Below are 15584 nucleotides of genomic sequence, written 5' to 3' on the forward strand. Positions count from 1 at the left end.
TTCTTGGAAGATCTTTAAGTTGCAGAATTTTACAAATTTATCTTGAATTTCTCTCAAAATGCACAAGAAACGTCCATTTGATTTTGGTCGAAATTACCCCTACTGATTTTAAGGACGCGGGGTAAATTCAACCACTTATTCTGAAATATACGTGTAAGTTGTCTTCAACAGCTGTTTAATGCAATGCAGAGTTAGATCTTTAAAAAAAAATAATTATACTGTATATGTACAATATTATCTACACATAACCTTTTATATTAAAAAAAATATGTCAGATTATTTAATTAACATGTGCATGCCTAGCTATATATATTGTCCGGGCCGTTCAAGAGGTTCTTACTTGTAGGAGTATTCACGAGGGTGCATCACTGATCGAGGTGCGAGAGAACACGGAGTCGGCACTGGCTTTGAATTATGACGAGAGCAATCCTAAAGATTCCAAACCCATCAAATTAACAAAAGAGAGGGTGCAGGCAATATTAAATATATGTCAAAAAAAAAAAAAACAGGTTTTTGTAAATTTTTTCATTATTACGAATGCGTAAACTTTGACGAATAAGACTGAGGCTATCGAAAACCAACGACCCAGTCGTATTAAGATCGTATCACACAGTCCAGGTAAAAAAAATCCAAATAGTACCCAAAATATCAGAACAACACACTTAAAGAGCCGCAACAATCTTGAAACAAAAAAACCCCACTACGATGTTACACGAAATACTGAAATGATTTGTTTGAGTTCAGGTTTTTTTTGGGGGGGGGGGGGTGGTCAGAGGACTTTGCTTCTGTAAATCTTTATTTAATTGACTTATCGAATTTCTCGGATCTATCTCACTTAAGAATTAACAAAACACGTAAAATACGTATATTACATGTAACAACGCATTCCAAATGAATGTGTATATGGTAAAAATTAGTGAAGAAAAATATACGCAATTCTAATGCTATGCTCAAACCTTATACATAGATATACAATCTGAATGGTTCTGTTGTGAAAAGACGATATTAAATAAAATTCCTTTTGGGTTGGAGAATTTAAAAATCATAACATAGAAATTATTTGTGGGGTCTGAGAAAATTTTATCTATTTGCATAACTATATATCACAATTTTAAATTATAGAGTTGGCGAATTAAAAGCAGAATTTAGAATAAAGAATAAGAATTTTGAAAGATGTCTATAAGACAGCATTGAAAAGCTTATGTAACCCAACCCATACCTTTACTGTATGGATATTAGTACTTATCCATTTTACTCTGTTTATTGAGAGAGATAGAATAGATACACGTATTTTCTAAATAAGCAATATACATGTAGTTTCTCGGACCATAAATTTTGAATAAAATGCGACAGGTAAAGTTTACTTGCATTGCAAGAGTTATCTTTCTTTTTAATGTTTGTTGTGGTCGAAATTACCCCGAGGCCGGTCGAAATTAACCCATGCGACATGCTTACTTATTTTTAAACCAATTCATTATTTTTTATGCATTTTTAACTCCTAAAGCAGAAAAATCTGAAGAAAAAAATCAATCTCAATTACTTTGAATTTTTTTTAACTAGTACATTTGAAAACAGTCGTGTTTTGTGGATTGAAAGCCACAAATCAGCAAAAGTGGTCGAAATTACCCCACTCTACCCTACATCAAACAAGACATCACTGTACCTCTCAAGCAGTGGTGTACACTTGTGTATGTCAGTTCATGGTCTATGTAGGCAGATGCCAGAAAAAATTCAATACAAATCTTAAAAATCACCACAGGTAAGAAAAAAAATGATTTCCTTTCCCTTTTAAGCAAAGAAATCATCTTGAACAGTAAATTTTAGGCCCCTCCCCCTATTTGTCTATCTATTCAGCATGAAGGTTAAAATGGTATATACGTCAAGAAAAGAAGACTTTCGAAAAAATATTTAACCTGATGTCAGCAGTCCAGCGTCAACTTCATGGCTTCTAGATTTAGTTAAATAGTTTTGTGGAGAAGCTGCAGTCAGCAGTGCATCGATCAACAAATCGGAAGTTGAATTTATTAATCACTCGTACAAGGAATATTCGCTTTCCCACTCAACGTTCCTTACAAGAAAAATATTACTGAATGAGTAATTATCATGTTTTTTATATTTATCTAACTAAGAAAACAGATTTTACAATACACACCATAATATCTCTCAGAGTTGCTAACTTGGTAAGACCTACTTTGCTTTTCCAAAATGTCTGCGCCCATGTGGCATGGAATAAATGGAAGAAAACATTTTAGGTTTGTAACTTTGTACTGCCAGTTCAGATGGCAGGTACTAAACAAAATAAGTCTGTGGGAAACTGAAATTTAATGTGTGCATATTTATTTAAGTCAGCCAGCACTAGGCATTGCCTCCTAAGCAATTTTAGGTGATAAATTAAAAATTTCACAAACTTCATCAAGAATTGAAGAATCCCGCACAAGACACAGTCTAGACTGTGATGTCACATGACGTCGTATGAAGTTGCATTTTATACCAGAATCTATGTAGGCCTAATGCATTTTTTAAATGAAGGGAAAAGTATAGTGGTTAAAATTATTTCGCTTTTTTTTAGCTCTCTGCTCAGAACTGGATCTTCGTGATAACTGCAGCCTCTTATATTCACTGTAATCACACGAATCATGGGGGCAAAAGAATTCTGGGAAAAACCCACACAAATACAAAAAAAAAAAAGTTTGACAAATACAGTTGAACTTCGGTATCTCGAACACAGATATCTCGAATATCATGGATGAAATATATGGAGATAATGAACAGTATTCAAGCTCAAAAGTCCATTATACAATACAAAATAGGAGCAGAGCAAACACGGATCTCCAAACATCAGAGGTGGGATCAGGTGCCATGGAGGAGTGAGCATCCCCTGCCGACCGGTCACACCCGCCGTGTGCTCCTTGTCATGATCGGGAAATAACGGAATAATCCATCTACAATTCAGTGTGTAAATAATGGCCTAACAATTAGTATGAAAAACGTCAGCCAGCATTTGACTCAATGATAAATTGTATTTGCTGACAATGTCATTGTATCAACCATAGAACTTACGAAATGATGACTTTTAACGAGACAGCTGATATTCTTGTTTCATCAACCTATTTGTCAATAATTTACTTCGTTTTAGAAATTGTACATACGTAGAGCATGCTCTTGCGTATCGAATCAACTGAGAGATATATACCCCGTATGCAGGTGATGAAGGTATATTGCTGCATAAGAAAGGGATTAAGGGAAGTTGACGATTGAAAAGTTAAAGTCAAAGTGGATATGTCAAAGTGATTGGGAAGTCCTAACCACGTATTTCTTAAGTATTTTACCCTTGATATCTCGAACCTTCGGATATCTCAAAGTTTTATCTCAGTCCCATCAAGTTCGAGATAAGGAGGTTTGACTGTATATGGATTTCATTCCCAATTTCCTCTGTTTGTACACGTTAGCCTAAAGAGCTTGCTTCACAAGTTCACAGCCCTGGCTAATATTTAAGAAAATTGTGAAATCTGTGATATATTTGTAAAGATATGAAAACAATAACCTGAAAAGTAAAAATAAACTTGAATGAATGTAAGAGAACGTCCTAAAGATGCTGGGTTTGAATTACACTGTCACTGTCAGAACACGATGATCTGTTTCAAGCACATTGTTGTGCTTTGTGCAGTTACATGCTCTCTTCCTTGCAGACTGCTAACAAGCACAAATGTATTTGTAAGTACTTAACTGTGTATTGATAATGAGTAATTAATTATTTAAGCCAATTAAAGTTTGGATTATTCCATGGTGTTTCTTTATTAGTCATCACCACATACTACAGCATACATGATAACTATGATTACAAGTACAGTGATTGGTCTGAAGTGCCGTTGGCACTCTGAGCTCTTACTACAATGCCAGGGCAAAGAGACAGTGCACATTGATCCAAATGAGTTTTTTCCACAGTAACCTCTGGACCAACAATCCATATTAATAATTATTATATATATTAATCAAAAGATTGTACCAGACCTGTATTGTCGTATACCCACGGGTTTTCTCGTCTTTTACTCATCACCTTTGGGCAAACTCGCAGATATATCCTCCTAAAATAAGCTTTATAAATTTTTTTATTATAGATACCAATCAGAAAACTGGAACTCTTCAATTTGAAAAATAATACCTTTATTAGTTAGCAAATTTTGTTTTAAAACAGTTATTAAAGAAAAATTGTACAAGTCACTTACATCAAATATCAGTAAGAAATAATATGAGAGTACCTTTCTCAAACTGCAAAATGCACCAGTGAGTGGATTTATTTGCAATCTCCTTTGTTAACTACAGAAAAGTTTTAATTTGTCATTGTGGAACATACATACGTAGCGTAAACTTAAATTTGTTGATTTTCCATAGCGACTTTGTGGAGCAGCTAATTAATCAAATTACCCACGCATATGAATTACATTAATATTTCTGCAAGTTTGCCCACTGGTCATGAGCAAAAGACAAGATCACCCCGTAGGTATCCGACAATGCCAGACCTGGTGAAAGTTTGAACTGATTTCCTGCCAATATAAACTTGATAAACAATGTTTTGTAATGTGATCTATGTTTTCTTAAACTTGTCAACTCCCTCATCAGGTTGGGGGGAAATGTAAATTCCGCTATAATAGTGGTATACCACTATTATAGTGAGATTCCACTATATTTTCAGCCGTAGTTGTCCTCGATTTCATCAAATAACATACTTGCTGTTTAAAGCGCAAGTTTTGATGGGAGTAAAAATGAACAATAATTGGCATCCTTACATATTATGAATTTTATTTAATTTTCTGCCGATGCGTTTGATAATGCGAACACACTATTTAAAGCGGAAGTTACATTTTTAACATAGCAACCAGTGATTGCGGTAGTATTGAACAAAGACTGACTCTTAATATCTCTCTCACATGTGCACAAATTAGTGCTTGTAATAATTTTCAACATATTTTGGAATAGGTTTGTCAATTTTACAGACGAAAAGATGATTTTTGCCTGCATGGTGACATGTACGGAGGCCCGTTATGACAAACGAAAAAAAGCTCATTACATGTTTACTTTATTCTGATGAAACCGATTTGTATAGTTTTTGCAATAAATTGTAAACCATGATATAAGATGTCATTTCTGCAGGTAATTAGTCCCCTACCGGTGAAACCGGAGGGGACTATAGGTTTCCTCTGAGTCTGTCCGTCCGTCTGTCCGTCCGTCTGTCTGTCTGTCCGTCTGTCTGTCTGTCCCTCTGTCTGTCTGTCAGTCTGTCCCACTTGGTTTTCCGCACTTTTTTCCTAAACGCTTGCAGATATTGAGCTGATTTTTGGTATGTGAGTGTAGCTTGATGAGTTACAGATCAAGTTTGCATTTCGTTCCGCTTCATTGATTTTTGACGGAATTACGGCCTTTTCAATTTTTAGGGGTTTTCCGCAATTTTCTTCTTAACGCTTTCAGATATTGAGCTGATTTTTGGTATGTGACTTTACCTTTATTAGTTATAGATCAAGTTTGCATTTCGTCCCGCTTCATTGATTTTTAACGGAATTATGGCATTTTCAATTCTTAACGGGATCCAGATTACACTTGCCGGTAGGGGACTAGTATTGCTAATGCAATACTCTCAGAATGCTTGTTACATATACATTATATGACATTAGTTTCCGGAATGTTAAACAAATTTTTTTGAAATATTAATTTTTGTATTATGACAAGTAAAGGTGGATTAAAAAAAAAGAAAAATCTTTTTAAAAACTATTTCAAAAATTATATGACTGTATAAGCAATTTTTGTTGGGAATATTTGGATCACCTAATTTCTCAGAAGAAACATTGGCGCTTAATACATGTATTATGATTAAACCACGTAATGGCAAGACATAAATTAATTAAATGTTCATTTAGTTATGATATAGCTGCAGTTTCCAAAAATTGAAGTATGTTGAAAATTATTAATAAAAGACACCAGGGAGTATGACACATCTGCTTCTTTCCTTTAAATATTTTACTAGAGAAAGAGATTGATGGCAAACTAATAACTAAACTTACATGGTACATGTGATAACTACTTTTTCTGTCGTCAACTTCCCTTATTATGTAGCAATATACCATATTACCTACATGTGGGATTAATGTCTTAAATTATTAATTGATTCGATACACATTACGAACAACAAGGGGTCTCGGTTTTAAGAGGGTCTTCCACCTATCCCCCCCCCCTTTTTTAAATCACAAATCCACCTATTCCCGCTTGCAAATAACAAAATGAGTTGAACCTTCATTTGTGTTTATAACAATTATGTTAATTACATCCCAACTTAGATATACCTGTGTTTTGTAGAATTTAATACACTTTAAGACAGAAAAATACAATAAATATATCGATGAAAATGCAATGATTGATTTCACTTAATTTTGTACATTTTCTGACAGAAAATAAATAAATAGATGTAAGAAAAATATAATGTAATTCACTCAAATTTTTGCACTTTAAGACAGAAAATAAATTAAATGGGTTCAATTTTTTTTTCAATTTGCTTGAAATACTGAATGAAATATGAAGATAACAAACAGTAATCGATCTCAAAAGTCCATTGAAACAATGCAAATTTTAAACAGAGCAAACACGAACCTCTAAAAAACATCAAAGATGGGATCAGGTGTCATGGAGGAGTGAGCATCCCCTGCCGACAAGTGTGTTCTTTGTGATAGGAAAAAAAAAAACAAAAAATAACCATACGCGAAAACAATTCAATGTGTATATAATGGCTTCTTTGTAGTTAAAAAAGCGGGCTTATATTTTAGCGGCTGTGGCGAGACAACGATGCAATAATTCATGATAACTATTAATAAATGAATTTTGCAAAGTCCATGCTCGACAGGGGATGCGTACTCCTCCATAGCACCTTATCCTACCTATTCGCTCTGCAAAAAATTATTGCTCAAATGGCCTTTTTTCGTTATCTTCATATTTCTGTTTCTCCTTGTATTTCGTTTATTTACAACAGAATAATCTACTTCTGGTAAATAGGATTTCATTGTTTCTTTTCCAGTGCATATCGTAGTTAAATATAAAATTTCATGCAAGTTAGAGAATCAATAAATCGTGCAGAATTTATTTTACGTCACGTCTACAGGTAATTCCATGCACAAGTGTAATTCTTCTTTTCTTGCTAAGAATAATCATTTAAATTCATGGATTCAAAATCAAGAAGGGAAACATTATACACAAACTTAAGATTACTTCGAAAAGTGACATATTATATATATTGCTTACAATTTAGACGACACAAATCGGTTCCATTAAATTGTACATGTGCTGAGCTTTTTTTTCATTTGTCATAACGGGCCTCCGTACCTGTTACCATGCAGGCAAAAATCACCTTTTCTTCTATAAATTCGACAAACCTATTCCAAAATGAGTTGAAAGTTATTACAAGCACTAAATTTGTGCACATGTGTGAGAGATATTAAGAGTCGGTCTTTGTTCAATACTACCGCAATCACTGGTTGCTATGTTAAAAATGTAACTTCCGCTTTAAAAAGTGTGTTCGCATTATTAAACGCATCGGCAGAAAATTAAATAAAATTCATAATATGTAAGGATGCCAATTATTGTTCATTTTTATTCCCATCATAACTTGCGCTTTAAACAGCAAGTATGTTATTTGATGAAATCGAGGACAACTACGGCTGAAAATATAGCGGAATCTCACTATAATAGTGGTATACCACTATTATAGTGGAATTTACGTTTCCCCCCAACCTGCTCATAACTTTGAAAATTTTAGATTATTAGTATTTGATGTCAGATAGCGACTCGTAGGAAGAATATTATTAAAGAATAACTATTTATCATAAAGTTGATTTATGGTCTTTTATATATTTTTTTTCTTTATAGGTGAGACAGAAATACGATGTAATCCTCCATCAAGATGACATGTAAAGAACAACAAGAGGTACATTTTCTCATGTATCCAAGTCTTATTTATTAATGAAATGAAAACGCAGAATAATTGGACATGATTTCCAACCAAGAATTTGTGTGTTTTATATCCCTCAGCCTTTAGTGAGGCAATGGAAAACAAAACAATTTAAGTTATTAATAAATAAATCTATTAAGTTGCTAATAAAATTATTTCTATTTACAAAGGATTTTGTGTAGTGCAGCAAACCTATAAATTTCATGATCTTACTCAGTGAGTTACTTGGATGGAACATTGGAAAACTTTATATAGATGCATTCTTTTAGTACTAGTATATCTAAACAAACCTTGTATTTAAAAAAAAAATCTTAAAGCTGCTTTTCAATTGTAATTTTTACTTTACAAAGCAAAGTACAACATTATTGTCTATGGAAATTATTTAAGAAATAAATGTGATGGTTCAAGTCCATATCTAACATGTCTAAATGTACCAAATTATTTATGAAGAAATATTAGTTTTCCAGTAAATTTGTAAAAATTGTGTAAATTAATTGACAAAGCTTATCTGATAGATTTAAAATTTAACATGTTTTATTTATAGGAGGAATTGGAGGTTCTCCGTTCTATTTATGAGGGTGATGAAAATTTCAAAATAGTCAATCCTACTACTTTTCAATACAAGGTTGGTTTCTGTAGATGATAAATTAAGTTTTATTAGTTAATGAAATTTTTTTTTAAATGTAAGAGAGAGAGGGGGGATTAATTTAGATTAAAATGTGAGTGATGAAAAATAATAGTTAACTTATTTTGTCCAATTTCATTTATGACCTCAAAACACATGCATAGTGAACTTCAAAAGCACACATATTTTGTGAAAGATACTTTAATTTTAAGAGTGATTTTAAGATATTAAAATGTGCAAAATTGATTTCATTATTCGAAGTACTATCGTATTCTGTATGAATTCAAGTTCTCTGTCAGTATGGGGAGGATGGATCTTACCACACATATTTTGATGTTTCAGTATTTTTAGTACTTTAATTATTCTCTGTCATAATGGGGAGGATAGATCTTTTGATGTTTCAGTACTTTAGTACTTTGATTATTTTCTGTCAGTATAAAGAAGATTGTTGTACCACACATATTTTGATATTTCAATACTATGGTACCTTGATTATTCTCTGTCAGCATGGGGAGGATGGATCTTCCCACACATACATTTTGATGTTTCAGTACTTTTTGAACTTTGATTTTTCTCTGTCAGTATGGGGAGGATGGATTTTGATGTGTCAGTATTTTTAGTACTTTGATTTTTCTCTGTTAGTATGGGGAGGATGGATCATACCGTGCCTTCAACGTGGAGATTGTCTGGAGTGAGGAATACCCAGAAAAAGAACCCAAGGTCAACCTGGACACTTTCTACAACAAACACATGTAAGTAGAGTGTATATCAAACACATGTAAGTAAAGTGTATATCAATAAAGTGTATATCAAACATATTTAAGTAGAGTGATCAAAAACATGTTAATGAGTGAATAACGAACACATGTAAGTAGAGTGTATATCAAACACATGTAAGTAGAGTGTATATCAAACACATGTAAGTAAAGTGTATAGCAAACACATTTATAAGGCATGTATGAAATATAAAGATAAGTACAGTAATCAAGCTCAACAGGCTTGCAGATAACACTTAAAACTTTAGGGGCCCCCAACTTCACACAAGTTTTACTAGTCCACATTGGTATTTTTGGGTCACAATTTTCTTTTCACTTTGTAAAAGAAAAAATATCGAAATTTTCTTTTCATAATCTCAGAGAAATATACTTTGCTGTCCACATTTTTTCATCTCAATTTTTTCTGCAGATTTTGACACCTTTTGTTTGAAATTCCATGTTTTCATTCCCTTCAAAATGTTTGTTAAATTATATGTTTATATCGAAAATTACACAGAGCATATTTTACTCATGGTACAAGAAGTAGCCACAAAATCGTAAAACATATAGGTATGTGTAAAACATATGTTAGAAACAAAAATAAAGAGCTTTAAACAAATACATGAAAACAGCATGACAACATACACCTATGTATTATTACATTGTGGACTAATATCACTGTGATTTCTGTCTTTAGATATGTATTATAACATTGGGGACTAATATCACGTGATTTCTGTCTTTAGATATGTATTATTACATTGGGGACTAATATCACTGTGATTTCTGTCTTTAGATATGTATTATTACGTTGGGGACTAATATCACTGTGATTTCTGTCTTTAGATATGTATTATTACGTTGGGGACTTATATCACTGTGATTTCTGTCTTTAGATATGTATTATTACGTTGGGGACTAATATCACTGTGATTTCCGTCTTTAGATATGTATTATTACATTGGGGACTAATATCACTGTGATTTCTGTCTTTAGATATGTATTATTACGTTGGTGACTAATATCACTGTGATTTCTGTCTTTAGATATGTATTATTACATTGGTGACTAATATCACTGTGATTTCTGTCTTTAGATATGTATTATTACGTTGGTGACTAATATCACTGTGATTTCTGTCTTTAGATATGTATTATTACGTTGGTGACTAATATCACTGTGATTTCTGTCTTTAGATATGTATTATTACACTGGTGACTAATATCACTGTGATTTCTGTCTTTAGATATGTATTATTACATTGGGGACTAATATCACTGTGATTTCTGTCTTAGATATGTATTATTACATTGGGGACTAATATCACTGTGATTTCTGTCTTTAGATATGTATTATTACATTGGGGACTAATATCACTGTGATTTCTGTCTTTAGATATGTATTATTACATTGGGGACTAATATCACTGTGATTTCTGTCTTTAGATATGTATTATTACATTGGGGACTAATATCACTGTGATTTCTGTCTTTAGATATGTATTATTACATTGGGGACTAATATCACTGTGATTTCTGTCTTTAGATATGTATTATTACATTGGGGACTAATATCACTGTGATTTCTGTCTTAGATATGTATTATTACGTTGTGGACTAATATCACTGTGATTTCTGTCTTTAGATATGTATTATTACATTGGGGACTAATATCACTGTGATTTCTGTCTTTAGATATGTATTATTACGTTGGGGACTAATATCACTGTGATTTCTGTCTTTAGATATGTATTATTACGTTGGGGACTAATATCACTGTGATTTCTGTCTTTAGATATGTATTATTACAATGGGGACTAATATCACTGTGATTTCTGTCTTTAGATATGTATTATTACATTGGGGACTAATATCACTGTGCTTTCTGTCTTTAGATATGTATTATTACATTGTGGACTAATATCACTGTGCTTTCTGTCTTTAGATATGTATTATTACACTGTGGACTAATATCACTGTGATTTCTGTCTTTAGATATGTATTATTACATTGGGGACTAATATCACTGTGATTTCTGTCTTTAGATATGTATTATTACAATGGGGACTAATATCACTGTGATTTCTGTCTTTAGATATGTATTATTACATTGGGGACTAATATCACTGTGATTTCTGTCTTAGATATGTATTATTACGTTGGTGACTAATATCACTGTGATTTCTGTCTTTAGATATGTATTATTACATTGGTGACTAATATCACTGTGATTTCTGTCTTTAGATATGTATTATAACGTTGGTGACTAATATCACTGTGATTTCTGTCTTTAGATATGTATTATTACATTGGGGACTAATATCACTGTGATTTCTGTCTTTAGATATGTATTATTACATTGGGGACTAATATCACTGTGATTTCTGTCTTTAGATATGTATTATTACATTGGGGACTAATATCACTGTGATTTCTGTCTTTAGATATGTATTATTACATTGGGGACTAATATCACTGTGATTTCTGTCTTTAGATATGTATTATTACATTGGGGACTAATATCACTGTGATTTCTGTCTTTAGATATGTATTATTACATTGGGGACTAATATCACTGTGATTTCTGTCTTTAGATATGTATTATTACATTGGGGACTAATATCACTGTGATTTCTGTCTTAGATATGTATTATTACGTTGTGGACTAATATCACTGTGATTTCTGTCTTTAGATATGTATTATTACATTGTGGACTAATATCACTGTGATTTCTGTCTTTAGATATGTATTATTACATTGGGGACTAATATCACTGTGATTTCTGTCTTTAGATATGTATTATTACGTTGGGGACTAATATCACTGTGATTTCTGTCTTTAGATATGTATTATTACAATGGGGACTAATATCACTGTGATTTCTGTCTTTAGATATGTATTATTACATTGGGGACTAATATCACTGTGCTTTCTGTCTTTAGATATGTATTATTACATTGTGGACTAATATCACTGTGCTTTCTGTCTTTAGATATGTATTATTACACTGTGGACTAATATCACTGTGATTTCTGTCTTTAGATATGTATTATTACATTGGGGACTAATATCACTGTGATTTCTGTCTTTAGATATGTATTATTACATTGGGGACTAATATCACTGTGATTTCTGTCTTTAGATATGTATTATTACGTTGGGGACTAATATCACTGTGATTTCTGTCTTTAGATATGTATTATTACATTGGGGACTAATATCACTGTGATTTCTGTCTTTAGATATGTATTATTACATTGGGGACTAATATCACTGTGATTTCTGTCTTTAGATATGTATTATTACGTTGGGGACTTATATCACTGTGATTTCTGTCTTTAGATATGTATTATTACGTTGGTGACTAATATCACTGTGATTTCTGTCTTTAGATATGTATTATTACATTGGGGACTAATATCACTGTGATTTCTGTCTTTAGATATGTATTATTACGTTGGTGACTAATATCACTGTGATTTCTGTCTTTAGATATGTATTATTACATTGGTGACTAATATCACTGTGATTTCTGTCTTTAGATATGTATTATTACGTTGGTGACTAATATCACTGTGATTTCTGTCTTTAGATAAGTATTATTACGTTGGTGACTAATATCACTGTGATTTCTGTCTTTAGATATGTATTATTACATTGGGGACTAATATCACTGTGATTTCTGTCTTTAGATATGTATTATTACATTGGGGACTAATATCACTGTGATTTCTGTCTTAGATATGTATTATTACATTGGGGACTAATATCACTGTGATTTCTGTCTTTAGATATGTATTATTACATTGGGGACTAATATCACTGTGATTTCTGTCTTTGGATATGTATTATTACATTGGGGACTAATATCACTGTGATTTCTGTCTTTAGATATGTATTATTACATTGGGGACTAATATCACTGTGATTTCTGTCTTTGGATATGTATTATTACATTGGGGACTAATATCACTGTGATTTCTGTCTTAGATATGTATTATTACGTTGTGGACTAATATCACTGTGATTTCTGTCTTTAGATATGAGACTGTAAAGGCCAAGATCATGGAAGGACTTCAGGAACAGGTAGTTTGTCTATATTTCCTGCAAATGACTTCTATTAATTTGAACATCTTTTTGTATACATGTATATTTATTACATACTTAGTAGTAAATACAGGTTTTTCTGCATAATGGATATGCCTGATGTTACAATAAGTATATCAGCTTCCAGGACTGATGCCGATCCTGCAGGGCTAATATGGATTTATATCACCTCCTTTGAAAAACAGAACTAGTGATAATACGCTTCTTTTTTTGTCGGCATTTTCTTAATTTTAGATTACTGTTCTTCAATATAATAAGCCAGTTAGTGATTTTTTATTTCTATTTGCTCATGTAGATATGTGTTGTATTTTATAACTAAGCATGTATAAATAAACATAATAACCCATTCTATATCACACCCTGTATCAGCTCTCCACCAATATCAACCCTCTGGCCTTTGGCTCTCTGGCTGATATTGGTGTCTTGGGCTGCTTCAGGATGTGATATGTAAAAGGGTACTAGTATATGTATTATTCTCTATGTACATATAGATAAAATTGTGAAAGGGAAAAGTATTCATTGCTTGGATTAATATTAAACATTCTTCAGTACTGTGATTTTTAAATAGTCAATAAAGGAGGTTTCTAATGTTCAGTTATCTTTTTTACTTAGATCCCTGACTTACTGGACTGTGCCATGACCTACACATTGTTTGAGTGGGTCAAGGAGAATTATGATGACCTTGTTGCTGAGCAACCAGAAACACAACCAATCAATCAGGTTTGTTGTTCAATGGATTACTGTTACAAACTTGTGGTCTTTAGATTTATTTCCTTTTATTTGAAAGGGATTTTTTTTTAAGAATATGAATCAAATCAGTTAGAAAGCAAGCAAAAAGTAAATAAATAATTGCATAGATTTAATATGTTTATAAAATATAGCAGAAAGGCAAAAAAAAAGTTAAACTATTGAATTTGTAATACATTGCTAACATGTAATTATGTTTTTCATAAAATCCTAAGAACATTTTTAGCATATTACATATCTAGCATAATATTTATACATCCATGTTCAAAGAATGCAATTTATTTAGTTTATTAAATAAAACCTCTCAAAACTAATTTATGTAAGACTTAAATTGCAGGATTCCATTTTACAAAAGAACTTACAATTAAGATCAAAATATTATTATGCAAATAACTTTCCTTTTTTACATGACTTTGAAAATGGTTTTAATCTTTTTGAAAAGAATTTAGAAAGATATTTTTATGCAAACATTGTTTTAATGGAAACATAAGTTTTGTAGATTTGACAATCAACTAAAGTGTTTTGTCTTAGGCGTAAGTTCTTTTGTAAAACAGCCCACAGATGTACATGTATATGCACAAACTTTGTCTTTAGGTCAGTGACGGCAAGATTTCTGTTATGGAGGTGGCCAAGAAAAAGGAGAAAAAAGAACAACTGACCAAGAATCAGAAGCGTAAAATGTTTGATCGACTGGACGCGTCCGGAGAGAGGCCGCGGGGCTGGGACTGGGTGGATGTTATACGTCATTTATCTCAGACCGGGTCACAGAATAACTAGTGGGGGTTAGGAGGGGGAAAACACATAATTGTAAAGTTTTTAATTGAATGGGGTTTTGGAAGACAGTAATGGGTTGCCTAGCTATTGATGTTTCTGGCAAATTTGAATTATGACTGGAATGAATGAGATTCCTTAAAAATAGAAAACAGTATCTAATTCATTACAGCGGACATGATTCTCTTACTGTTCATACTTGAATTCATCTTCGATAAAGAGTCTTTACATTACATGGTGCTGTAACTAAGAATGTTGCTTTTTCCTGTAGTCTATATGTAAATATTGCAAGTGTAAGGTGTTCTTATTGTTCTTATACATAGAATAATATGATTATATGTAAATAAATATTTATTTGGAAAAATATTCAATTTTTATATTGTTAAGTAAATTGGCAGCAAAACATCCTGCTTTATATTTTCAGTATAATACTGAAAAAAAGCAACTATTTCTGATGAATCAGAGGTTTGCGGACTAAATTATTCAAATATGAAACAGATGTGTCTTTTATTTCGAGTTCAAAGGGATATTTTAAATCAATGTAGGAATGAAAATGAATATAGTTAATTGATAAATTGATGTATCTAAA

The 15584-nt window shown here is 32.0% G+C and overlaps 1 protein-coding gene across 1 annotated transcript; it reads left to right on the plus strand.

Moving 5' to 3' along the window:
• The first annotated feature begins 2190 nt into the window (after window positions 1–2190).
• On the plus strand, window positions 2191–15005 carry LOC133175215 (RWD domain-containing protein 4-like). The gene is made up of 7 exons (XM_061310322.1): window positions 2191–2252; window positions 7909–7966; window positions 8535–8615; window positions 9258–9367; window positions 13411–13456; window positions 14090–14197; window positions 14819–15005. The coding sequence occupies exons 2-7, from the start codon at window positions 7943–7945 to the stop codon at window positions 14999–15001; spliced, it is 552 nt and encodes a 183-aa protein (XP_061166306.1). The 5' UTR covers window positions 2191–2252; window positions 7909–7942; the 3' UTR covers window positions 15002–15005.
• Window positions 15006–15584: the final 579 nt, after the last annotated feature.

Source organism: Saccostrea echinata, unplaced genomic scaffold, assembly GCF_033153115.1.
Source record: "Saccostrea echinata isolate AGI-Se365-2 ecotype Australia unplaced genomic scaffold, CSIRO_AGI_Sech_v1 ptg000062l, whole genome shotgun sequence".
Lineage (NCBI taxonomy): Eukaryota > Metazoa > Mollusca > Bivalvia > Ostreida > Ostreidae > Saccostrea > Saccostrea echinata.

Coding starts and splice junctions, on each gene's coding strand:
- LOC133175215 (XM_061310322.1), top strand. CDS start 7,943: ATGACATGTAAAGAACAACAAGAG. Junction 9,368..13,410: donor ACTTTCTACAACAAACACAT/GTAAGTAGAGTG, acceptor TTCTGTCTTTAG/ATATGAGACTGTAAAGGCCA. Junction 13,457..14,089: donor TGGAAGGACTTCAGGAACAG/GTAGTTTGTCTA, acceptor TTTTTTACTTAG/ATCCCTGACTTACTGGACTG.